Source organism: Schistocerca serialis, chromosome 8, assembly GCF_023864345.2.
Source record: "Schistocerca serialis cubense isolate TAMUIC-IGC-003099 chromosome 8, iqSchSeri2.2, whole genome shotgun sequence".
Taxonomy (NCBI): Eukaryota; Metazoa; Arthropoda; class Insecta; order Orthoptera; family Acrididae; genus Schistocerca; species Schistocerca serialis.
The window spans coordinates 147,072,345-147,097,420 of record NC_064645.1 but is presented as its reverse complement, the minus strand read 5'-3'; the positions used below and the strand labels follow the sequence as shown (position 1 = coordinate 147,097,420).

The following is a 25,076-nucleotide window of genomic DNA, read 5'->3' as shown; positions in this document are numbered from 1 at the left end:
CTTCTCCCACCCCCACCCCTCCCCACCTCTTCCACTGGCCTATACTCATCTTGTAAAATTTAGTGGTCAATTTCGCATTCCATGTGTTTGGACGCTTTTTATCAGACAGTGTAGGTGTATCAGTGGGAGTTGTGGTTTTGCGAGTCTACCTTATTAGTGGGGGCCCCTAACAATGACACTGGTGTGCGCCTGCGTGCACAGTGAACCTGAACACGTTCTCGCTGGGCTCGGCTACGGCGTGGCCCGCGATGGCGCTGCCGCAGCTGCTGTCTGCAGAGAGCGGCCTGGCCGACCAGCCGCTGACGGTGGAGCAGGGCTCGTGGCTGGTGGCGCTGATGGCGGTCGCCAGCTGCGCCTTCGTGCCCGTGTTCGCCGGTCTCGGCGGCCACGTCGGCCGCAAAATGCTCGGCTACCTGACCATAACACCTGCACTTGTCTCGTGGATCATCCTGATGATGTCGACCTCTGTCGTTGCCCTCTACGTCGCCAGGTAAGGAACATTCTCGACTTACAGATGTTCAGTCATACGATGACATTGTAATTCTGTCAGAGTCAGCAAAGGACTTGGAAGAGCAGTTGAACGGAATGGACAGTGTCTTGAGAGGAGGATATAAGATGAACATCAACAAAAGCAAAACGAGGATAATGGAATGTAGTCGAATTAAGTCGGGTGATGCTGCGGGAATTAGATTAGGAAATGAGAAAGTAGTAAAGGAGTTTTGCTATATGGGGAGCAAAATAACTGATGATGGTCGAAGTAGAGAGGATATAAAATGTAGACTGGCAATGGCAAGGAAAGCATTTCTGAAGAAGAGAAATTTGTTAACATCGAGTATAGATTTAAGTGTCAGGAAGTCATTTCTGAAAGTATTTGTATGGAGTGTAGCCGTGTATGGAAGTGAAACATGGACTATAAATAGCTTGGACAAAAAGAGAATAGAAGCTTTCGAAATGTGGTACTACAGAATAATGCTGAAGGTTAGATGGGTAGATCGCATAACTAATGAGGAGGTATTGAATAGAATTGGGGAGGAGTTTGTGGCACAACTTGATTAGAAGAAGGGATCGGCTGGTAGGACTTGTTCTGAGACATCGAAGGATCATCAATTTAGTATTGGAGGCCAGCGTGGAGGGTAAAAATCGTAGAGGGAGACCAAGAGATGAATACGCTAAACAGATTCAGAAGGATGTAGGCTGCAGTACGTACTGGGAGATGAAGCAGCTTCCACAGGATAGAGTAGCATGGAGAGCTGTATCAAACCAGTCTCTGGACTGAAGACCACAACAACAACAACAACAACAGTGATACTATTTCATTTCCAGATCTAATAACTAATATCCATAATGTATACAACGCTCTATTTGTAGGAATCCGTCAAGGTAAGATAGGTTTTAGGTAAATCTATGGGGGCGAACAAAATGGCAAACGTTGCATCTTCTCGAAGTTCCTGAGAAAAGTTGAAAACGGACTTCAGAATTTGTATAGGGTCATAATCAGAACCGTCAAGATCTGGTGGTAAAATGAATTGTTATGAACTATTTCTTTCGATCATCTGATAATGTTCAGCTACCACAAAATTATATACAACAGCATTTACGGCAACAAAATAATAAACAGAAGAGTAAAGAAAGAAATGGAAGCTCTAACAATGGAAAGTCAAGGTTGGAGTATCAGCAATGTTATGAAAAGAGTAGAGTGGTATTAACTGTAAAAATGACTCATTGAGTTGCACGCACACAGAACAAAAAGCTATGAACACATTGAGCTTTCGGCCAAAACCTACTTCAGAAGCAAAAAGAAGCACACAAATTCACACAAGCAAGCACACATTATGCACACATTAGCGTTATCTCCGGTCACCCTGGCTAGAGCAGGGGGAGATAGCGGTCATGTATGCGTGAGGTGTGCTCGCTTGGGTGAATTTGTGTGTGTGTTTCTCTTCCTTTCTGAAGAAGGCTCTGTCCCAGAAGATCAATGTGTACCAGTATTCTCGTTGTGTCTGTGTGCAACTCGACGTGTCATTTTTACGGTGAATATCAATCTACCCTTTTTCATTACACAATGAGGTGACAAAAGTAATAGGATAGCGGTTTGCACTTACACAGATGGCGTACACAAGGTACAAAAGGACAATGCACTAGCGGAGGTGTTATTTGTAGCCGGCCATGGTGGCCGAGCGGTTCTAGGCGTTTCAGTCCGGAACCGCGCGACTGCTAAGGTCGCAGGTTCGAATCCTGCCTCGGGCATGGATGTGTGTGATGTCCTTAGGTTAGTTAGCTTTAAGTAGTTCTAAGTTCTAGGGGACTGATGACCTCAGATGTTACGTTAGTTAGGTTTAAGTAGTTCTAAGTTCTAGGGGACTGATGACCTCAGATGTTAAGTCCCATAGTTCCCATAGCCATTTGAACCAATTGTTATTTGTACTCAAGTATTTATGGCCACACGACGGGAATTAACAGACTTTGAACACGGAATGAAAGTTCGAGCTAGAGCCATGGAACACTCCATTTCGAAAAATTTATGGAATTCAATATTTCGAGGTCCAAAGTGTCAAGAGTGTGCCTACAATATCACATTTAAGGCATTACCTCCTACTAAGCACAACGCAGTGGCTGACGGCTTTCCCTTACCGAACGAGACCAGTGACGTTTCCATAGAGTTGTCAGTGCTAACCGACAAGCAACACTACCTGAAGTAACCACAGGAACCAATGTGGGACGTACGATGAACCTACCCGTTAGGACAGTGGGACGAAACTTGGCGTTAATGGGATATGCAGCAGACGATCGACGCAGGTCCCTTTGCTAACAGTACGACATCGCCCTCTGCAGCGCCTTTCCTGGTCTCGTGACCATATCGGTCGACTGGAAAACTGTGCTCTAGTCAGATGAATCTCATTTCAGTAGGTAAGAGCTGAGGGTAGGATTCAAGTGTGGCGCAGATCCTACGAAGCCGTGGACCCAAGTTGTCAACAAGGCACTGTGCAAGCTCGTGATGGCTCAATAATGGTGTGAGCAGTGTTTACATTCAATGGACTGGGTCCCCTGGTCCTATTTAATCGATCATTTACTGGAAATCGTTATCTTCGGATACTTCCCAAAGAAGGATGTCGTGTCACGAGGCGACTGGTTTGAGGAAATTCTGGATTGTTCAAGTGAATAATTCGGTCATCCAGATCGTCCGACCTGAAGCCCATCGAACATCAATCAAGATGTCAGTTCATGCACAATATCATGCACCGACAGCACTTTCGCAATTCTGGACGTCTATAGAGGCAGTATGGCTCATTGTTTCTGCAGGGGACTTCCAACGACTTGTTGATTCCACGCCACTTCGAACTGTTGCACGATGCTGGACAAATGGAGATCCGACACCATATTAGGAGGTATTTCACCACTTTTGTCACATCAGTGCATTGTTGAAATTGAGGATCTATTCCGTGAAAAGCAGTATAGCTTCAAGAAAGGTAAAGGCTCTACTCGGGCAGTTCTGACGTTGCGTTCAGTCATGGAATATTTACGAAAGATCTGGACATGGTTGTATGTTTATTGACCTAGAAAAAGCAATCAACAATATAAAACGGTGCAAAATGTTCAGAATTCTAAAAAAAGGGATTAAGGTATAGGGAAAGATGGATAATATACAACATGTACAAGAACCAAAAAGGAACAAGACTGAAGGATGAACGAAGGTCTCACGCTGAAAAAGAGAACGAATCAGGGACGCAATATTTCCCCCCTACTGTTCAATCTACACATTGAAAAAACAATTATGGAAATGAAATAAATGTTCAACAGTGGGATTAAAGTCGAATGTAAAAGGATGTCAACAATAACATTCGTTGATGACATTGATACCATGAGCGAAAACAAAGAATAATTAAAGGATCTGTTGAATGGAATGAACTGTCTAGTGAGTACAGAATATGGATTGAGAGTAAACTGAAATAATACAAAAGTAATGAGCAGTAGCACGATGATACTAGCAAGAAACTTAACATGAAAATTGGCAATCACGAAGTAGACTTCGTTATGGAGTTCTCCTATCTCGGAAGTAAAATAACCCATGATTGACGGAACAAGGACATAAAAAGCCGGATAGCACAGGCATTCCTGGTCATGAGAAGCCTAGTGGGTGGATTGATAACAAATGAGAGGGTCCTCTGCAAATTCGGTGAGCAGAGAAACAGTTGGAAAAACCTTGACAAGAGGTAGGAACACGACTATGGACAAATGCTAAGGCGTCATGATTTACATGGTGCTCGAGGACACTGAAGAGGCTAAAACCTGCAGGTGTAGACTAAGATTGGAGTACACCCAACAAATAACTGAAGTGTTACTCGGAGATGAAGAGGTTGTTGCAAGACAGGAATACATGCATCTGCATGAAATGTGTCCATTAACAGCCCCACTGTTTGGTCGCCCTACAGCATCTAATCAACAATGGGTGTCTTCAGAAGGATATGGCATAACTATATAAATTTGTGGCTCTTCGCCAAATGGGGAGGGGCATTATCGACAATAGGGGCGACGATGTCTCTTGGATGTAATTAATATCTCCCACGTTTTTATTTGGTCGCTTTCTTGTCTGCCTGTCAGTTTGTCCAGTACAAATTTTGTAATTGATTTTCAAATAACTTTGCAATGAGCTAGCGACTTGAAATTTTAGATATAATTCAGAGCTGGAGGACTACGCAGTATTAACTCACTTTCTTGCATGTCTGTTCAGAAAGGAAAGAAGTGGGGTGAAAGAGTTTGGCAACAGTTGGTATCTAGGCTGCTATGCACAACTGGTGTCTTGTGCAGTTAGTATCAGAATGCATTCCAGGGGGTATATGTGCGGATGGGCCCAGCTGAGCAGAGAGGGGGGCAGGAGGAGATGGATAGTGACAGGGAGAGGATGGTCATAAAATGGGAGGAAGAGATGCACAGATATGGGAGAAGGATATCTATGGAGAGAGAGTGGAAGGAGATTGACAGGGAAGGAGAAAGTAGATAGGGGAAGGAGAAGATGGACAGAAAGAGTGGGAGAGGATATGGACTGAGAGAATGGAAGAGGATATGGACTGAGAGAGTGGGTAGGAAGAGGTGGATAGAGAGTCAAGGGGAGAGCAATTAGCCAGAGAGGGAGAGAAAGGGGAGAAGGATATAATGGAAACGGTGTTATGGTCAGAGAGGAGGAAGGTGGGGGAGGAGAAGATGATAGTAAAGACGTGAAGTACACATGCATCAATTAGAAAGTAATGTAATAGCAAGGAAGGAAACTATTCATGAGTAATGAATTATGCATTGCATGTGTACCACGTTTATCATTGTAAATCTTACATGTATTTTCATACCTATTAAAAATTCACAATGACAAAGGAGTATCTGTATCGGGATAGGTAAGGACTTATAGGGATAGGAATCTATATGCTGTTAGAAGAAATTATTGTATACCATTTGATCCTATTTACTAACATGATACATTAAGAATTTATTTTTATTTAAATAAAAAAATTTTAGTACGTGTAAATCTGACGCTCAAGGGAATGTCGCCACTCTACTTGTCTTTGCAGAGTGCTTGTCGGCGTGCAGTCGGCTGGCACCATGGTGATGGCGACGCTGTACGTCAGCGAGACGACGACGGACAAGGTACGCGGAGCACTCGGCTCCCTGCTGCCGCTGTTCTGCAACTGTGGGTCGCTGTGCGCCTTCGTTGTGGGCGCCTACCTGCCTTACGACGTCGTCCTCTACCTGAACCTCGCTCCGGTCCTCACTTTCGTCTTCTGTTTCGCGTTCATGCCAGAGACACCGCACAGACTGATGCACGTTCGCCAACATCACCAGGCCAGAAAGGTAATAGCTGTAAGGATTGTGGCGCGAGGATTTTAGGGCGCGCTTGGACTGCAGGCGTATACCAGCAATGAGATACAAAAGACTTTATATTTACGAGGTGCTAATTACAATTTTATGGCAGTATTTGTAGATTCAGGAACAGATTTCGACAATTTTGACTGGAATACTCTCTTTGAAATTGTGAAGGTAGCAAGGGTAAAATACAGGAAGTCTAAGTTATGGGCGGCCACTGGTGGCCGAGCGGTTCTAGGCGCTTCAGTCTGGAACCGCGCGACCGCTACGGTCGCAGGTTCGAATCCTGCCTCGGGCATGGATGTGTGTGATGTCCATAGGTTACTTAGGTTTTAAGTAGTTCTAAGTTCTAGGGGACTGGTTACCTCAGAAGTTAAGTCCCACAGTGCTCAGAGCCATTTGAACCATTTTTTCTAAGTTATGCACAAGTTGTATAGAAACCTGTCAGGAGTTATAAGAGACGTAGGGCACGAAAGGGAAGCAGTGCTTGAAAACGGAGTGCGACACGGCTATACCTCTCCCTGGTATTATTCAATGTGTACATTTAGCAATCAGTAGAGGAAACAAGGGAAACCGTACGTGGCAACTAAAAAAGAAATGTGTCAGACTGCTCCATATGCTGGACAAGTAATTTATAAATTTAAGTGTTAAGAAGTATATATGACGGTAGTATCTGTTCCCGAAAGAACAGTTACCGTGGATGACCACGCAGCTTTGCTAGAAATGAAATGATAATTAAATAGACACCCTAGCTGCAAGCAGGCGTTGATACACTTCATTGGGGACATGTTGAAAATGTGTGCCCCGACCGGGACTCGAACCCGGGATCTCCTGCTTACATGGCAGACGCTCTATCCATCTGAGCCACCGCTGGCACAGAGGATAGTGCGTCTGTGGATCTCACGGGGAGCGTGCAAGGGATAAGTCCCTGCAGACGCTCTATCCTCTGTGCCAGCGGTGGCTCAGATGGATAGAGCGTCTGCCATGTAAGCAGGAGATCCCGGGTTCGAGTCCCGGTCGGGGCATACATTTTCAACATGTCCCCAATGAAGTGTATCAGCGCCTGCTTGCAGCTAGGGTGTCTATTTAATTATCATTTCTGTTAAGAAGTATTTTCTGAAGTTGTTTGTATGGAGAATATCGTTGTGCAAAAGCGAAACGTGGACGAAAAGCAGTTCACACAGTAAGAGAAAAGAAGCTTTTCGAATGTGGTGCTACAGAACATCGTGGAAAATTAGATAGGTAGCGAGCTGATGGGTAGCGAAGAACTAATGATCAGATACTGAATGAACTGCGGGAAAAAGAAATTTGTGGCACAACTTGGTTAAAAGATGTGAGGAAGCAAAATTAGGGTTTAACGTCCCGTCGACATCGAGTTCATCACAGACGGAAAGGGTGGCAACGGAAATCAGCCGTACCCTTTCAAGGGAACCGTCCCGTCATTTGCCTGGAGCGATGTAGGGAAATCTCAGAAACCTAACTCTGGATGACCGGACATGGAAATAAACTGTCATCCTTCCGAATGCAGGTCGAGTGTACTAACTTGTGCGCCACCTGGTTAAAAGAGGAGATTGGTTGATAGGTCACATTCTGAGGCACCAAGGAATGGTCAGTTTGGCAAAGGCAGGAGGCGTGTGTGTGGCTGGGGGAGGGGGCAGGGAGAGAGGATAAAACTGTAGAGACAATCTCATGCTTGAATACAATAAATGGATGTAGGTTGCAGCAGTTACGCAGAGATGAAAAGCCTTGCAAAGGATAGACTGTCTCCGAGAGCTGCACCAGTCAGTCTTCGGAATGGAGACTACAACAACGACTACCGCTCGCACCTAACTGTTTTACAAAGGCGTTTGTCACACGTACATTTATCTGAAAATCTTAAGGAAGTGTTGTTCACCCAAGACACGGGTTCCTATCCTCGATCTAAAGGAAGTGTAGTGCACCCAAGAAGAAAGTTGCTTAGAAAACCACGCTCGCCCACGATTGGACTACGTCACACACAGAATATGCTGCAAATAAGTACACGTCTCATTCATCAGCGGAAGAACGATGCATTAATATGTACGCCCCATATAGCAGGCATAACAGGAAAGTTAAATAAATTAGGGCCTTTTTTCTTCGCCTCACCCGCAGTCGCATAAAAAAACTGGATAGAAGGGGGCGGGAGGAGAGAATTGTTCTGACATGCTATGCAGGTTTATTATGTTTAGTATGTTTAGTAACGCTAACTGACACGAGTCAAAATAATAACAGAAGCGCGAATGTTCCAGTAAACACGGGTCGGCAGACGAAACATTTTTATGTGAATGTGTCTTAGCGACCCGACACTGACTTCACTACGAAATTTTTCTTAGTTAGTACAAATGTATTTAAATCGTAAATTTGTCAGTTAATTACCTTTCTTATCCATCATCTATCAGATATCATTGGAACAGCGGAAAGTTCCACAGGACTGGAAGAAGGCCCAGGCCAAATGGTTCAAATGGCTCTGAGCACAATGGGACTTAACAACTGTGGTCATCAGTCCCCTAGAACTTAGAACTACTTAAACCTAACTAACCTAAGGACATCACACACATCCATGCCCGAGGCAGGATTCGAACCTGCAACCGTAGCAGTCGCGCGGGGCCCAGGCCATATCAATCTATAAAAAGGGTGGAAAATCGGATGCACATAGTTATCGGCCAATTTCACTGACATCGATTTGTTGTAGAATCACGGAACATATTTTGTGTCCAGACATATTGACCTTTCTAGAAGCTGAGAAGCTCATCTGCAGAAACCAGCACGGTTTTAGGAAACAGCGGTCATGCGAGACACAGCTGGCCCTCTTTGTGCATGATATACAACAGCCTCTAGATACCGGCTCCCAGGTTGATGCCATATTTCTCGACTTGCGAAAGGCGTTCGACTTGGTTCCGCACTGTCGCTTGCTCCAAAAAGGACGTACTTACGGCCTGTCTTATGACATATGTGGTTGGATAGATAGTTTTTTAACAGACAGGAAGCAGTATGTCGTCCTGAACGGGATGACTTCAACAGAAACAAACGCAACTTCAGGTGTGCCCCAGGGCAGTGTAATACGTCCGCAGGTTTTTACGATTCACATAAACGATCTGGTTGATGGTATTGACAGTGGCATTAGACTGTTTGCCGATGATGCTGTAGTCTACAGGAAAGCAGTATCACATCAAAATTGTGAACAAATCAATGAGGATTTGCAGAAAATAAATGCGTGGTGTAATGACTGGCAGTTATCTCTCAATATTAGTAAGTGTAACCTACTGCGTATAACAAGGCGAAAATTCCCATTAATGTACGAGTACAAAATAAATGCCCAACGTTTGGAAGCGGTAACATCCGTCAAGTACACTCCTGGAAATTGAAATAAGAACACCGTGAATTCATTGTCCCAGGAAGGGGAAACTTTATTGACACATTCCTGGGGCCAGATACTTCACATGATCACTCTGACAGAACCACAGGCACATAGACACAGGCAACAGAGCATGCACAATGTCGGCACTAGTACAGTGTATATCCACCTTTCGCAGCAATGCAGGCTGCTATTCTCCCATGGAGACGATCGTAGAGATGCTGGATGTAGTCCTGTGGAACGGCTTGCCATGCCATTTCCACCTGGCGCCTCAGTTGGACCAGCGTTCGTGCTGGACGTGCAGACCGCGTGAGACGACGCTTCATCCAGTCCCAAACATGCTCAATGGGGGACAGATCCGGAGATCTTGCTGGCCAGGGTAGTTGACTTACACCTTCTAGAGCACGTTGGGTGGCACGGGATACATGCGGACGTGCATTGTCCTGTTGGAACAGCAAGTTCCCTGGCCGGTCTAGGAATGGTAGAACGATGGGTTCGATGACGGTTTGGATGTACCGTGCACTATTCAGTGTCCCCTCGACGATCACCAGTGGTGTATGGCCAGTGTAGGAGATCGCTCCCCACACCATGATGCCGGGTGTTGGCCCTGTGTGCCTCGGTCGTATGCAGTCCTGATTGTGGCGCTCACCTGCACAGCGCCAAACACGCATACGACCATCATTGGCACCAAGGCAGAAGCGACTCTCATCGCTGAAGACGTCACGTCTCCATTCGTCCCTCCATTCACGCCTGTCGCGACACCACTGGAGGCGGGCTGCACGATGTTGGGGCGTGAGCGGAAGACGGCCTAACGGTGTGCGGGACCGTAGCCCAGCTTCATGGAGACGGTTGCGAATGGTCCTCGCCGATACCCCAGGAGCAACAGTGTCCCTAATTTGCTGGGAAGTGGCGGTGCGGTCCCCTACGGCACTGCGTAGGATCCTACGGTCTTGGCGTGCATCCGTGCGTCGCTGCGGTCCGGTCTCAGGTCGACGGGCACGTGCACCTTCCGCCGACCACTGGCGACAACATCGATGTACTGTGGAGACCTCACGCCCCACGTGTTGAGCAATTCGGCGGTACGTCCACCCGGCCTCCCGCATGCCCACTATACGCCCTCGCTCAAAGTCCGTCAACTGCACATACGGTTCACGTCCACGCTGTCGCGGCATGCTACCAGTGTTAAAGACTGCGATGGAGCTCCGTATGCCACGGCAAACTGGCTGACACTGACGGCGGCGGTGCACAAATGCTGCGCAGCTACCGCCATTCGACGGCCAACACCGTGGTTCCTGGTGTGTCCGCTGTGCCGTGCGTGTGATAATTGCTTGTACAGCCCTCTCGCAGTGTCCGGAGCAAGTATGGTGGGTCTGACACACCGGTGTCAATGTGTTCTTTTTTCCATTTCCAGGAGTGTATTTGGATGTGACTATTCGAAATGATCTCAGATGGAATGATAAGATTTCACAAGTAACGTGCAAGGCGAACTCTAGATTGCGGTGTATTGGTAGAATACTGAAGCGATGCAGACCTTCAACAAAGGAAATAGCTTACAATACGTTAGTTCGTCCAATCTTAGAGTATTTTTCGTCTGCATGGGTCCCTTACCAGTTGGGTCTAATTCAAGATATTGAGACGGTCCAAAGAAGAGCGGCAAGATTCGTAACTGGTACGTTCAGCCACCGCGAGAGCGTTACAAATCTCATAGAAAGTTTGAAGTAAGAGACACTTGCAGATAGATGGCTGCTCACTAAATTCTGAAATCCGATCTTCGCCGAGGATGTAGAGCATATATTATTACCACCAACTTTCAATGGTCACCATTCGAAGAAAAGGGAAATTAGAGCTCTTACTGAGGCGCTCAGACAGTCGTTTTTCCCTCGCGCGATCCGCGAGTGGAACAGACGGGGGAATTACGAGTTTGGCGCGAATTGTGCCCTCCGCCACACACCGCTTGGTGGCTAGCGGAGTATATACGTAGATGTGGATGTCGATGTAGATGTAATTAAGTGTAACAGTGTAGACGTAGATGTGAACAAGTGAATCACAAGTCTGACAGTAAAGTAAACATACAGGGTGTTACAAAATGATCTTTAGAGTTCTGATCACGTATGTTTCAGATGTGGAGATAGGTCGTAAGGTGTGATTTGGGCACAACGTTCATACACGCCTTAAGTTTTTACAGGATTCAGTGTGCGCGCCATCTATAGCACGCAGGATATCTAAGCGATAGTTCCTCCTATGCCTGGCCTAGCCGGCCGCGGTGGCCGTGCGGTTCTGGCGCTGCAGTCCGGAACCGCGGGACTGCTACGGTCGCAGGTTCGAATCCTGCTTCGGGCATGGGTGTGTGTGTGAAGTCCTTAGGTTAGTTAGGTTTAAGTAGTTCTAAGTTTTAGGGGACTTATGACCTAAGATGTTGAGTCCCATAGTGCTCAGAGCCATTTGAACCATTTTGTCTGGCCTAGCATGTCCTCATTAACGTTTCCGATTGCTGCTCTAAAGTGAGCTCGCAGTTTCTGCAGATACTGCACCGTCGTCTCGTAGACGATCTTTCACAAAGCCCCAAAGAAAAAAATCTAATTGGCTTTTGTCCGGAAGTCTTCGAGGCCAGAAAATGGGTCTTCCTTCACCAGTCCAGCGACTTGGAAATGTGTCGCCCACTGCCTTCGTAACGACTGAGGCCCAGTGAGGAGGGGCACAATCCAATCGCAGCATGACGTCAGGTTGCATTTCTTCCAACTGTCGAAATGCAATCTGTTCCAACATGTTCTGGAAAGGAGTCGAGGCTGTGCCGCCTCAGCCTAGCAAACGGTTATGAATCAGACCGCACCGCAAGTTAACCTCCGGAGTGTCGAGCATAGTTACGGAACTAAATTGGATGTTCTCAGAGCCCCAGATTTTTACACTCTATCTTCGCGGACACATGAAAGCAAGCTTCATCCTTGTACGTCTCCTTTTTCATACAGTCTCGGCCATCCTCGGTGCCACAAAGGATCTCAGCTGCAAATGCTTTGAGCTTTGGTCTCTCATCAGGCTGAAGCGCATGCAGCAACTGCTCCTTGTAGGCATAAGGTTCTGTGTAGCATCCTGTGAACAGGGTAGTAGTTGTAACAGTCTAGACGCTTGACAAATTGATATGACACCTCTGGATTCTTTGTCTGCCCGATGGTCGGGCGTGACAGTGGTGTGCTTCAGCAAAGTGTGCCTTTTGCTAGTGGGTGGCCATTTTCGTGAATAATTAACCTGGAAATCCGAAAAACAAAATAAAAACTTTAGGTTTGTATGTGAAAACTATGCCGAAAGCCGTACCTTTCTACCTGCATGAATTTCTGAAATACATGTAGCTAATTTTGCAAAGATAGTCATTGGAAAGTATGCAACATACGCTACCTGAATTTCACTCCATGCTGATCTACACAATAAAAGGACTCATGAAAACATGATTTCAGGCTATACGCACGAGTTGTGACAGGAATTTTTGTGTTTCTTAAAGAATATTTATTTATTCATCAACTTTGACCTCTTCAAAGTAATCCCTCTCAGATATAATACACCTGAGGAAGCACTTTTTCCAATATTCGAAGAAATTCTGAAACTCACTTTTTTTATGGTGTGCAGTTCCTCCAGCGATCCTTTTTTTATCTCATCAATTGTGGCAAAACGATGTCCTTTCATGGTTCTCTTCAGCCTCTGGAATAGAAAGAAGTCGCAAGAGATCATGTCCAGCGAGTAAGGTGGGTGAGGCAATATAACGGTTTCGTATTTTGACAAAAAATAGGCGAACAAGCATTGAGGTGTGAGCGAAAAGTGCGGATAAAGGCGCTGCAGTCCGGAACCGCAAGACCGCTACGGTCGCAGGTTCGAATCCTGCCTCGGGCATGGATGTTTGTGATGTCCTTAGGTTAGTTAGGTTTAACTAGTTCTAAGTTCTAGGGGACTAATGACCTCAGAAGTTGAGTCCCATAGTGCTCAGAGCCATTTGAACCATTTGTGAGCGAAAGCATTACGGTGATGCAGTTTCCACAAGTGTTTTTCTGCAGTTGTGGTCGTTTTGTTCGGATTTCTTCAGCAAACGGTGCATAACGTCCAGATAGTGTTCCTTATTGACCATAAGACCATAAGGCAAGAACTCATGACGATCTATCCCTTGTAAACGAAGAAAACAGTAAGACGAACCTTCACATGTGATCGATATTAACCAAGTTTTTTCGGCCTTGGGTCTTTAGGCAGTTCCCGTTGGAACCATTTGGCCTTGGTTTCTGCGTCATAGCCCTACACATATGTTTCGTCTCCTGTTATAACCTTCTTTAGAAGTTCTGGATTGTTGTCGACTTCATTCAGCAATCCCTAATCGATGTCTATGTGACGCCGTTCTTGGTCGAAACTCAACAATTTCAGAGCTGCTACACGATTAATGCCCCAACCATCCGAAAAAAAATCCTTGACATGAGCCAAAGAGTATGTCTACATTATCAGCAACCCCGCTGATGGTGATTCGGCGATTTTCCGGAGACACTTCCTTTACTTCCTCCATACTGCCATCAGCAGCTGATGTGCTAGGCCGTCCAGGCAGATTGTCGTTTCCAGCGTCTTCTCGAGCCTCTCTGAAACCGTAAACTCTTGTCTTAGTCATAGTAGATGTTGTGGATTGGCAAGAGAGCCAACCCACTATGAGATGAAGCCGAAAGGCACGCGTTTTAGCTCAAGCAGGCTAGCGTGAGGTCTGGAACAGGTCAAGGAAATGAGACTAACAAAAAACGTACGTAGCTGCTGGAATACTTAACTTTAATCCATAATTGGTGAACATCGCTCTTGACGGTACATGTTTTACAGCATCAATAGTAACTAGTAATGGCGCCTTGCTAGGTCGTAGCAAATGACGTAGCTGAAGGCTATGCTAACTATCGTCTCGGCAAATGAGAGCGTAATTTGTCAGTGATCCATCGCTAGCAAAGTCGGCTGTACAACTGCGAGTGCTAGGAAGTCTCTCTAGACCTGCCGTGTGGCGGCGCTCGGTCTGCAATCACTGATAGTGGCGACACGCGGGTCCGACGTATACTAACGGACCGCGGCCGATTTAAAGGCTACCACCTAGCAAGTGTGGTGTCTGGCGGTGACACCACAGTAGATTCGCCAAAGCCACAGTCAACATTTCGAATGCTGTGCTGCACTTTACCAGGTAAAATTTAATGCAAATTCTTTGATCAATTTTTTTTTCGTAAGTAAAAATTCGCCGGATACTTGAAAACAAGTATAGCCTATTGTTGACTGTCAACAATAAACTGAATATAGAAAAATCTACAAATGAAAAAATACATCAGGTGCTGAGCCGTGGTTCGGCTCGCGTTTGTGCCGTTCACAGTTCGACGTCTTGTATTCGGATTGTGACGACTAAGACTGTTCACTGGCGCCACTACGTTCGCTCGCTTTGTCTGTCTGACAGTGGCAGCTGCAGCGCTTACTGGTTGGTTGGTTTTGGGGGAAGAGACGAAACAGCGAGGTCATCGGTCTCATCGGAGTAGGGAAGGACAGGGAAGGAAGTCGGCCGTGCCCTTTCAGAAGAACCATCCCGGCATTTGCCTGGAGCGATTTAGGGAAATCACGGAAAACCTAAATCAGGATGGCCGGACGCGGGATTGAACCGTCGTCCTCCCGAATGCGAGTCCAGTGTGCTAACCACTGCGCCACCTCGCTCGGTGCAGCGCTTATTGATAGCAATTACTGTGGTACTATCTTTCGATCGACCTCTGGCGTGCCCGGGCCGTCGTGTGTCAAGGAGCAGTGACATCCGCAAAGCGCCAGCGCTCGCCGGGACAGCTGGCGATACATACGCTGCCCGGTGGAAGGATGTGGTCGCGAGAGTTCACGACCACGCCGAGGTCCGGATTCAGCGGGTTTCAGTTGAATGGATCGTTATATTCGAGTAGTGCAGCCTTCATTTGTGTGTGGTGTGTGTGTGTGTGTGTGTGTGTTTGTGTGTGTGTGTGTGTGTGTGTAAGTGACATGGCAATAAGCTGTCAGTCGACGATTCATTTCCCTTGCCTGACCTGAGCGGGGACGACCGTTGGTTGGTCGTTCGGTCGGTCGGTTGGCCGTCTCATCGGACGACGTGTATTTGGTCTTCCAACCGCTTCTGGGCCCTCTGTGTTTGTGTCAACTTGTGGTTCATGCTTGTTGTTCCACAGTGACTTGTGTTAGCACTGTTTGAGTTGTTGGTAGAATTGTTTTCGAGGGTCCGTGTGTATCTAGTGTGTTTGAATGAGCAGTTATTTTAACGCTGTCTGCGTACTGCGTTTGTGGAGTGGTGCCTTCTCCCTTTCGGTGTTTTAAAAGCCGGATTCTGCAAACGCAGTGCTGTCTGTCACTTCGCCCTCGCCTGAATTATTCCATCGTTATACTGCTTATCACACGTTAGGTGGATTTGGTAAGAGGATTGATCGGCGATTAAACTATCCCTAGTTTGAGTTGCCATTCTGTGAGGTGAGCGTAACTCGTGGCTGGCTGTCTCGCCGCTTACGCAGATGTAGGGACTCTTCTCAGGTCGATCCTTGGAGCGCTGTCTGTGGATCACTACCTTTTTTTAATCGGTCTGATTGTATCAATTGTTTAAAAATAATATTTTATTAAAATTACTCCTATTGCTTATGGCCTTCAGCCGACAAATAATTTGAATTCTTCTAAAGGCCTCCATCCGTCAGTGTAGATTGTGTTGTAATCAATTTGTTTTTCCGGCCGCGTTGGCCGAGCAGTACTAGTCCGGAACCGCGCCACTGCTACGGTCGCAAGATCGAATCCTGCCTCGGCATGGATGTGTGTGATGTCCTTAGGTTAGATAGGTTTAAGTAGTTCTAAGTTCTAGGGGGACTGATGACCTCAGATGTTAAGTCACATAGTGGTTAGAGCCATTTGAACCATTTGAAAACAGTTAGGTGTGAGCGGTAGTCGTCGTTGTAGTGTTCATTCCGAAGACTCACTGGTGCAGCTCTCGGAGACACTCTATCCTATGCAAGGCTTTTCGTCTCTGCGTAACTACTGTAACCTACATCCATTTACTGTATTCAAGCATTGGACTCTCTCTACAGTTGTATTCCCTCTCCCACCCCCCCCCCCCCCCCCCCACACACACACACCTACTGCCTTTGCCAAACTGACCATTCCTTGGTGACTCACAATGTGACCTATCAACCAATCTCATCTTTTAGCCAGTGGGCGCAGAAGTTAGCACACTAGACTCGCATTCGGAAGGATGACAGTTTATATCCAAGTCCGGTCGTCCAGATTTAGGTTTCTGTGATTTCCCTAAATCGCTCCAGGCAAATAACGGGACGGTTCCCTTGAAAGGGTACGGCTGATTTCCTTACCCACCCTTGAAACATTCTGCGTGTGTGCTCCGTCTCTAATAACCTCGATGCTGACGGGACGTTAAACCCCAATTTTTCTTCCTTATTTGTGATTCACGCCTTCAGCCGTTAATTGTTCTGAAGTACTGCTTGTGGCCTTCAGCCGACAAATAATTTAGAATTCTCTCTTAATAAGGCCTTCAGCCGTAAGTGTAGCTTGTGTTGCCGTCAATTCAAAAAAAAAATATTTACAAAAATATTTTTTAAAAAAATTTTTGAAAAAATTATTTCCTTAAATAAACTGTATGTGTTTACTGCGCAACTAACGGTAACTAATTAAGCCCCGTCCACAGCTTTTCCTGCTTTCCCTAGGTCCCACGTCTCAGGTACATGTGTACCAAACATTGAAAATCGGGTTTACAATACCGGCGAAATAAAAAAGTTCCCGTTATTTTTGATTAGACCTTGTACGTTTACTTTCCTATATGTCGTAGAGATACATTGTGTAGTCATACGGGTATCAGCGGCACGATTGCTTTTACGTGCCACGGGTGTGCGCAGGCGCTGAGGTGGCTGCGCCGTGGGATCTCCGAGCGGCAGGTGGATCGCGAGGTGGAGCGCATACAGGCGTCTCTGGGCAGAGACGCGGCCGAGGCGGGCTACGGCGGCGGCGGCGGCAGAGCTGCCTCGCTTGCCGAGCTGCTGCGCTGCCGGGCCAGCCTGCTGGGCTTCGCCATAGTCCTGGTGGCCGGCGCCAACGTCCAGCTGTGCGGCTCCTTCGCTGTCCTCAACTATGCGGTCCTCATCTTCGACGAGGCTGGGGGGTCCGTATCTCCAGAGGTGGCCACCATCGTCCTGGGTGCGCTGCAGGTACGATCGCAGACCCTCGTTAGCGTCCTACCTGTGCGGTGTAGTCTGTTTGTCTCTGTCTTTCATCACAAGAATGAGGATATCATCGGAAACAGTGTCCCAACTGTCGTTCCTCTACACTACTGGCCATTAAAATTGCTACACCAAGAAGAAATGCAGATGATAAACGGGTATTCATTGGACAAATATTATACTAGAACTGACATGTGATTAGATTTTCACGCAATTTGGGTGCATAGATCCTGAGAAATCAGTACCCAGAACAACCACCTCTGGCCGTAATAACGGCCTTCATACGCCTGGGCATTGAGTCAAACGGAGCTTGGATGGCGTGTAAAGGTACAGTTGCCCATGCAGCTTACACACGATACCACAGCTCATCAAGAGTAGTGACTGGCGTATTGTGACGAGCCAGTTGCTCAGCCACCATTGACCAGACGTTTCTAATTGGTGAGAGACCTGGAGAATGTGCTGGTCAGGGCAGCAGTCGAACATTTTCTGTATCCAGAAAGGCCTGTACAGGACCTGCAACATGCGGTCGTGCATTATCCTGCTGAAATGTAGGGTTTCGCAGGGATCGAATGAAGGGTACAACCACGGGTCGTAACACATCTGAAATGTAACGTTCACTGTTCAAAGTACCGTCAGTGCGAACAAGAGGTGACCGAGACGTGTAACCAATCACGCCGGGTGATACGCCAGTATGGCGATGACGAATACACGCTTCCAATGTTCGTTCACCGCGATGTCGCCAAACACGGACACGACCATGATGATGCTGTAAACAGAACCTGGATTCATCCGAAAAAATGACGTTTTGCCATTCGTGCACCCAGGTTCCTCGTTGAGTACACCATCGCAGGCGCTCCTGTCTGTGATGCATCGTCAAGGGTAACCGCAGCCATGGTCTCCGAGCTGATAGTCCATACTGCAGCAAACGTCGTCGAACTGTTTGTGCAAATGGTTGTTGTCTTGCAAACGTCCCCATCTGTTCACTCAGGGATCGAGACGTGGCTGCACGATCCATTACAGCCATGCAGATAAGAAACCTGTCATCTCGACTGCTAGTGATACGAGGTCGTTGGGATACAGCACGGCGTTCCGTATTACCCTCCTGAACCCACCGATTCCATATTCTGCTAACAGTCATACGATCTCGACCGTCGCGAGCAGCAATATCGCGATACGATAAACCGCAACCGCGATAGGCTACAATCCGACCTTCATCAAAGTCGGAAACGTGATGGTACGCATTTCTCCTCCTTACACGAGGCATCACAACAACGTTTCACCAGACAACGCCGGTCAGCTGCTGTTTGTGTATGAGAAATCTGTTGGAAACTTTCCTCATGTCAGTAAGTTGTAGGTGTCGCCACCGGCGCCAACCTTGCGTGAATGCTCTGAAAAGCTAATTATTTGCATATCACAGCATCTTCTTTCTGTCGGTTAAATTCGCGCCTGTATCACGTCATCTTCGTGGTGTAGCAATTTTAATGGCCAGTACTGTATTTGGTCTTAATCCGACTCTTAGCTGCTACAGTATTCCTATCGTCGACTTGCATTTCACCTTTTATTGGATAGAAATCATTGTTTAAAATTCTTCATCATTCCTCTCTTGCATTTTTCCATAATGATGAGTGAAATACATTTTCAGATATTTCAGGTCTACAAGATTCCATAACCAACACAAATTTTTTGAATAATGACAGTCGTCTGCACTATCATCGGTTCGATTAAAACATGTTATTGTTTTGTGATTGTCATAATTGCCCTGCTCTTCACGAAATAACTCACAGAGAAAGTACGAAAGCACTGACCATTATTCATTTGAATATCAATCCTCACATATTTTCATTTCAATAACATTATTCTACTGTCACAGTAGGCACTTGTGGTAACAATGCTGCACCCTGGAGTCCAAAAACTTTGGGCAGAGAATCTTAATTACTAGACACCTGACCTCAGCCTGCCTCCTGGACATTCGACAACTGCAATGTCCTCAACATAAAATACTGGTCCTCGAAAGGTGGATATTCATAGATCGCATCTCGACAACTGAAATTTGGAACTCCAATACAGCAACATCACAGACACTGGGAAGGGCAACCATATGACGAAGTAAAGCATTTACATTAATGCATAATGTTGTTTTATCTTGCCGAATGCGCACGTACGTATGATCAACTGGAATTGACACGTCTATTTACCAATTTTCGCTCTGATGACGGAGGAGAAGCGTGGTAGCATGGACTCAGCGAGACCCTGGTCCATGACTACTCAACCACTGCCACCGTTCAAGGATACTGGTCGGAGCTAGGTCCAAGACACACACGTTCGATAGCGTCCCAGTTCGGCTCAGTACGTTTGAGGACAGCTGAGCTGTTGGGCCATACACGTACACTAAGGCGTTGCAGTGTACTTCACTGTTCTGACACAAAGGGGAAGCGACAGTGTGGTGCATTCTCTTGTTGAAGGCCCATTGGGATTCTATACGCACATAAGTGATGCGTGTTATCGGCGAGTGTGTTCCTCGACCGTTTTACAGAGGTAGATGAGAGCGTATGTATCAATATTTACATTTGATCAGAGCACCACTCAGACGAAAATAACGAAAGTTTTGTATGGCTGGTGTCCTGTTATCAAGCTCTTTGTGTCCCCTCATGTTACTTTACCCACTCGTACTGTAATGTAATCCAGAATTACCTAGGTATTTCAGCTGTTACAGGAAATATAGCATTGGCCGTGTTACAGACAGACTTCCTAGCCGAATACGTTAGGGAATATTAGAATCCTGCGAGTCCTTGTCGTTTTTCTTCTTATGCCACCTCTGTAGCATTTTAACGGTCTTTCCAGTATGACTCCTCCTTTAGTTACTGTTAGTATGTTAATATACACTTACGAACAAATGTTTTAGAAATGGCAGGTATATTGGAGAAGCAGTGTGACGGTGAATGGGATACTTCGACGTGTCACATGACCCAGATGACACAAGTCTTATACTGGGCATCTGCACAACAGCAGAATACAAAGTGAGCAAGACCCATTTGCCTGTGACCATATTGTGGGCTACCTACATGTGGGACACTGCTTCTCCGAGGTCGTGCAGACATTGGGATTTTCATGTCTTATCGTGTATTATTATTCGGCGGAAAACCGTAGCCGCCCGAGTCAAATGCTGTGAGCAAAAATATGTTATTACAGGAGACAAAAGTACGATGCACTAAATAACACACCATTACTCGGCAATAGTAATCATCGAAGAGTCTAAAAATCCGTAATCACTGTGCTAGCGATATACACACCACCTGCACCTCTAAGAGACGCAGGTCAGAGAGCGCGGAGGTTAGCATAAGCGTAGGAGCGCTGACATTCCAAACCTGAAGAATATAAAAATGTCACATACGCTTATAAGCCACGTTAACGTACTGGTACATTACAGTGGTTTCTGAGCGCATAGTAAACAAACATTCATACATTCATTTATATATATACATAGATTTTAATGTACATGACGATTTCAGTTTCGTTCACGAACAACATTTAAAGCGAGTTTTACTTCCAAACCTTTCGTCTGCTTTCGTGTAAGCATGAGGCGCAATTTGTAGTGCCAGCACTGGAACTGGTAGCCGTGCCTTGCCCCCCCCCCCCCCCCCAACGGCTGCTCTCCCCTCCCCTCGCCTCCTCTCCCCGCACTCCCCTCACAACTCTGCCGTCTTACAGTTAACACACTGTACATGACGTGTACGTCAGTGGCATTAAATCGTTCTGCAGTCTGTCGCAAATGTCGATTCTCTATATTTATAGCGCTGGACTCCTCAGATGCTACATTTAGAAACCCTTTGGAAAATTCCGATGTCCCATGTACAACATACAACATTGAATGAAGCAAGAGCCCTCAGACGTAAAGGTTATGTGACGTGGTAGCTATCTGGTGTCATTTGTAGCGATTAAAACCGAAGCATTAACTGAATTTGATTCTTTGATGTAGATGTTCAACGGTTGGCGAGAAGGTGATTTACGTACAAAACTAATTATCTGGTCACAACATCCGTTTTAGCTGGTTTCAGCACAAAACTGACCGATTGCGACGACAAATACAATGATTTCGCCACAAAATTCACTGATTTCGACTCAAAATTGACTATCTGATTAAGTTCCCTCTTGAGTCTGCCAAATGAAGAAACGGCTGGCCGCTGTGACAGAGCGGTTCTATTATTAAGTGGCAGACCTGTCTCGTGAACTTTGAAGATGAGATGAGGCTTACCACAAACTCCAGTCTATTCAGACAAATTACGGTATACATCGAAAAACGCAGTTACAGCCTGCATATTCATCTCCTTCGCTCTAGCTTTTGACAAGTCTTATGGTTTCCTGAGTGATAAATAACTATACCTCTTCATAAATCCAGTAAACCAGTCTTTATCTGCAATCATGTGTCCCACGCCCCAGGGATGCTTAATGTTATTCGTCGCTGCAAACGTTGATGCTGCTCTTCAAATTTGTTCAGGAGTGCAGCCAAACCCCTTGCAGCTAAGTCTTTCAACCTAGAACTTAAATCATCCTCCTCTTCTGGGCTGAATACCGTCGGATGACCAGCTGGTCTACGAGGTTTCTGTTCCGCCATTGCCGAATCACGTTTTGAAATAGTTACCGCATCTTTAAGTGTCGAATAAGGAATTTTGAACAATGCAGCAGCTCCTTTCATACTCACATCTCCGCCTATAGTGTTTCATTTCTTCATCGGACCTTTAAACGCTTGTGTGTACGGACCATCTGAAAGGTAAAAACTAATAATTTGACAGAGAGGAAATAGCCCCATGTGCAGTCATTTCAAAAGACGCGCCAAATCCCCCAGCAATGTTTGTTGACGCAGTGGATAACCTGTATTCTTACACAAGTAATGTAAGGAGTTTAAAATTTCACGTTATTGTGCACGGTACACCACAATTTGTTAGATTGTGTTTTTTAAGTACTGCAATAATCCATCACAATGCGCATACCTCTAAAGATTGTTCTTCTGTCCTGTCAGTATTGTAACAGTAAATGGCCCTATAACAAGCACATGCGGCGACACAAAGATACTGGCGCACACTGCAGGCAAAACGGCCTGACTGTGTGGAACTAGCCCAGTGTTCCAACATTTCCTGTTTCAGGCGGATTAGCCCAGTGAGCGGAATATCCCCGCTACACGTTACAGGAAATACAGCACGTAATCGAACAAGTTAACTTTTGTATATCTTACACCTCAATATTTCACGGTGAGCAAGTGCAAAATATGTTTCTCTGTCGTCAACTGTGTTGTGGCGTAGCAAGACAGCCACGCCACGGAAGTAGCCGAAAGGCACGCGTTTAGCAGGCAAGAGATAGGTCTGTAACAGGATACGTAATGAATGCTATAAAGAAAAGTACGTAGCTTCTGGAATACTTAACTTTAATCCATCCTTGGTACATCGCTATTGACGATATGAGACTCCATAGATACATGCAATGTTACTAATGGCGCCTTGCTGGGTCGTAGCCATTGACTTAGCTGAAGGCTATTCTATCTGCTCTGCAAATGAGCGAGGCTTCGTCAGTGTGCATCGCTAGCTACGTCGTCCGTACAACTGGGGCGAGTGCTAGTCAGTCTCTCGAGACCTGCCTTGTGGTGGCGCTCGGTCTGCGATCCCTGACAGTGGCGACACGTGGGTCCGACATGTACTAATGGACCGCGGCCGATTTAAAGCTACCACCTAGCAAGTGTGGTGCCTGGCGGTGACACCACAAACTGAAGTATTAATTCGTTTCTTTCGATGGCACAGGTTGTTGGCGGTCTGCTGTCTACAGTGTTGATAGAACGGATTGGTCGACGACCCCTGCTGTTCCTCGCGAACGGGGCCGTCGGTACTTCGGTTGCGCTTTTGGGTGTCTACCTGTACCTAAAGCAGCAGACGCAGGTAGACGTGACGTCCGTCGGATGGCTACCAGTCACTTGTCTGTCCATATACGTGCTGATGCATGCTGTCGGACTGAGCCCACTGGCGTACGTCGTGGTCTCTGAGACGGTGGCTCCAAGGATCAGAGGTTTGGCTGCCATTATCACGTACTCGACGAGCAGCGGCACCGCAGCCGTCATGAGCAAACTGTACCCAGCCATGTCGCAGTCCATGGGAGCCTACGGCACCTTCTGGTTGTTCGCGGCTGTCTGCTTGGCCTGCGCCCTCATCGGATGGTGCTTGCTGCCGGAAACCAAGGGACGACCTCTCGAGGACATCCTCAAGGAACTCAACGGCGGAAAGGATGTCCACGTCAGCAGCTCCCAATGAAGCTCTTCACATAGGTCACGGTTGTCCCTGAAATTTTTAATTCGTAGTATTTATTGCGTGCCATTTCACCCTGTGGGTGAGTACTACATCGGGAACACCGAAACTTTCTCGTATGCTGGATAATGAGTCAACAGGCCTGTCAGTTGGAGATATATCGACGAATTACATGCTTTGCGCACTGCGCTGACAGACGCTGTTGACACACTTCTGGTTTCGATAGACAGAACCGTCCACAACTCTGCAGCAACTCCTTCAAAGACTGCGGTTCTAGGCGCTTCAGTCCGGACCCGCGGGACTGCTACGGTCGCAGGTTCGAATCCTGCCTCGGGTGTGGATGTGTGTGATGTCCTTAGGTTAGTTAGGTTTAAGTAGTTCTAAGTTCTAGGGGACTGATGACCTAAGATGTTAAGTCCCATAGTGCTCAGAGCCATTTGAATTTGAACCTAAACTGTGAAATAGTTACCAAAGAAAAATCACCATACGGTCGTAAGTTTTCATTTTACTTACATGACCAGTTTCTGCATCTCATTAACGCCATTTTCAGGCCCCTAAGCACTACATGTATAGAGAATCAGATACATCGATGCATCATTAACCGGAGCCGTCAATAGTTGGACTCTGTTTTTGTGGGATGTGTACTTCGAAGAGGCCAGCCTATGTGGCCTAGCGGTTCTAGGTGCTTCAGTCCGGAACCGCGCTGCTGCTACTGCCTAAAGTTCGAATCCTGCCTCGGGCATGTACGTGTGTGATGTCCTCGGATGACCTCGGATGTTAAGTCCCATAGTGCTTAGAGCCATTTGAACCATTTTGAAATTAGAAGACTTGTCACATCTTAAGATGGAATTAATGGTGAGCCAAAACTGATGTTGTAAATACAATAACAACTTCTAAACACATACGGTTGTTTGCTGATGTTTTCTTTGTTAAATACGAGGGTTGAATGAAAAGTAATGCCTCCACCTTCGATAACTGAATATGGATGGGAATATTTTAATAAATAAAATGCACAAATAATCCTTAGAATGTCATCTTTAATTACCAATATTCGCTTTTCCACATAATCACCAGCCAATAGGATACATTTCTGCCAACGATGAACAAGTTTTCTGAAGCCGTCACGGAAGACGTGGACACTGTGTTTCCGCAACCACCGTCTCCCAGTTCTCTCCACCTCTTCATCCGGAGCATAATGATGTCCCAGGATTGAATGGAGAAAGGCGTTATCTTCATTCTCGTAACGCGAGAGCAGTTCCAGGCAAATTTCAACTTTGTGCGCTTTCATTTCAGGAGTCAGCATCCGGGATACTAATCGTGCACAGATCTTCCGATAGCCAAGCT

At 46.3% G+C, this 25,076-nt stretch overlaps 1 protein-coding gene and 2 non-coding genes across 3 annotated transcripts; 2 read left to right on the top strand and 1 right to left on the bottom strand.

The window, feature by feature from the left end:
* The first annotated feature begins 248 nt into the window (after positions 1–248).
* LOC126416882 (facilitated trehalose transporter Tret1-like) lies at positions 249–23,738 on the top strand. Its single transcript, XM_050084766.1, has 4 exons — positions 249–490; positions 5,559–5,838; positions 17,125–17,433; positions 23,235–23,738. The coding sequence occupies exons 1-4, from the start codon at positions 249–251 to the stop codon at positions 23,736–23,738; spliced, it is 1,335 nt and encodes a 444-aa protein (XP_049940723.1).
* On the bottom strand, positions 6,651–6,725 carry Trnat-ugu (transfer RNA threonine (anticodon UGU)). Its single transcript has one exon. It is a non-coding gene; the product is annotated as a tRNA-Thr (tRNA).
* On the top strand, positions 6,801–6,875 carry Trnat-ugu (transfer RNA threonine (anticodon UGU)). The gene has a single exon. It is a non-coding gene; the product is annotated as a tRNA-Thr (tRNA).
* Positions 23,739–25,076: the final 1,338 nt, after the last annotated feature.

Bases quoted from the DNA above. Each gene is read 5' to 3' on its own strand.
- LOC126416882 (XM_050084766.1), top strand. From the start codon at position 249: ATGGCGCTGCCGCAGCTGCTGTCTGCAGAGAGCGGCCTGGCCGACCAG. The intron at 491-5,558 runs GTAAGGAACATT...TTGTCTTTGCAG, and splicing joins GTTGCCCTCTACGTCGCCAG to AGTGCTTGTCGGCGTGCAGT. The intron at 5,839-17,124 runs GTAATAGCTGTA...GGGTGTGCGCAG, and splicing joins AACATCACCAGGCCAGAAAG to GCGCTGAGGTGGCTGCGCCG.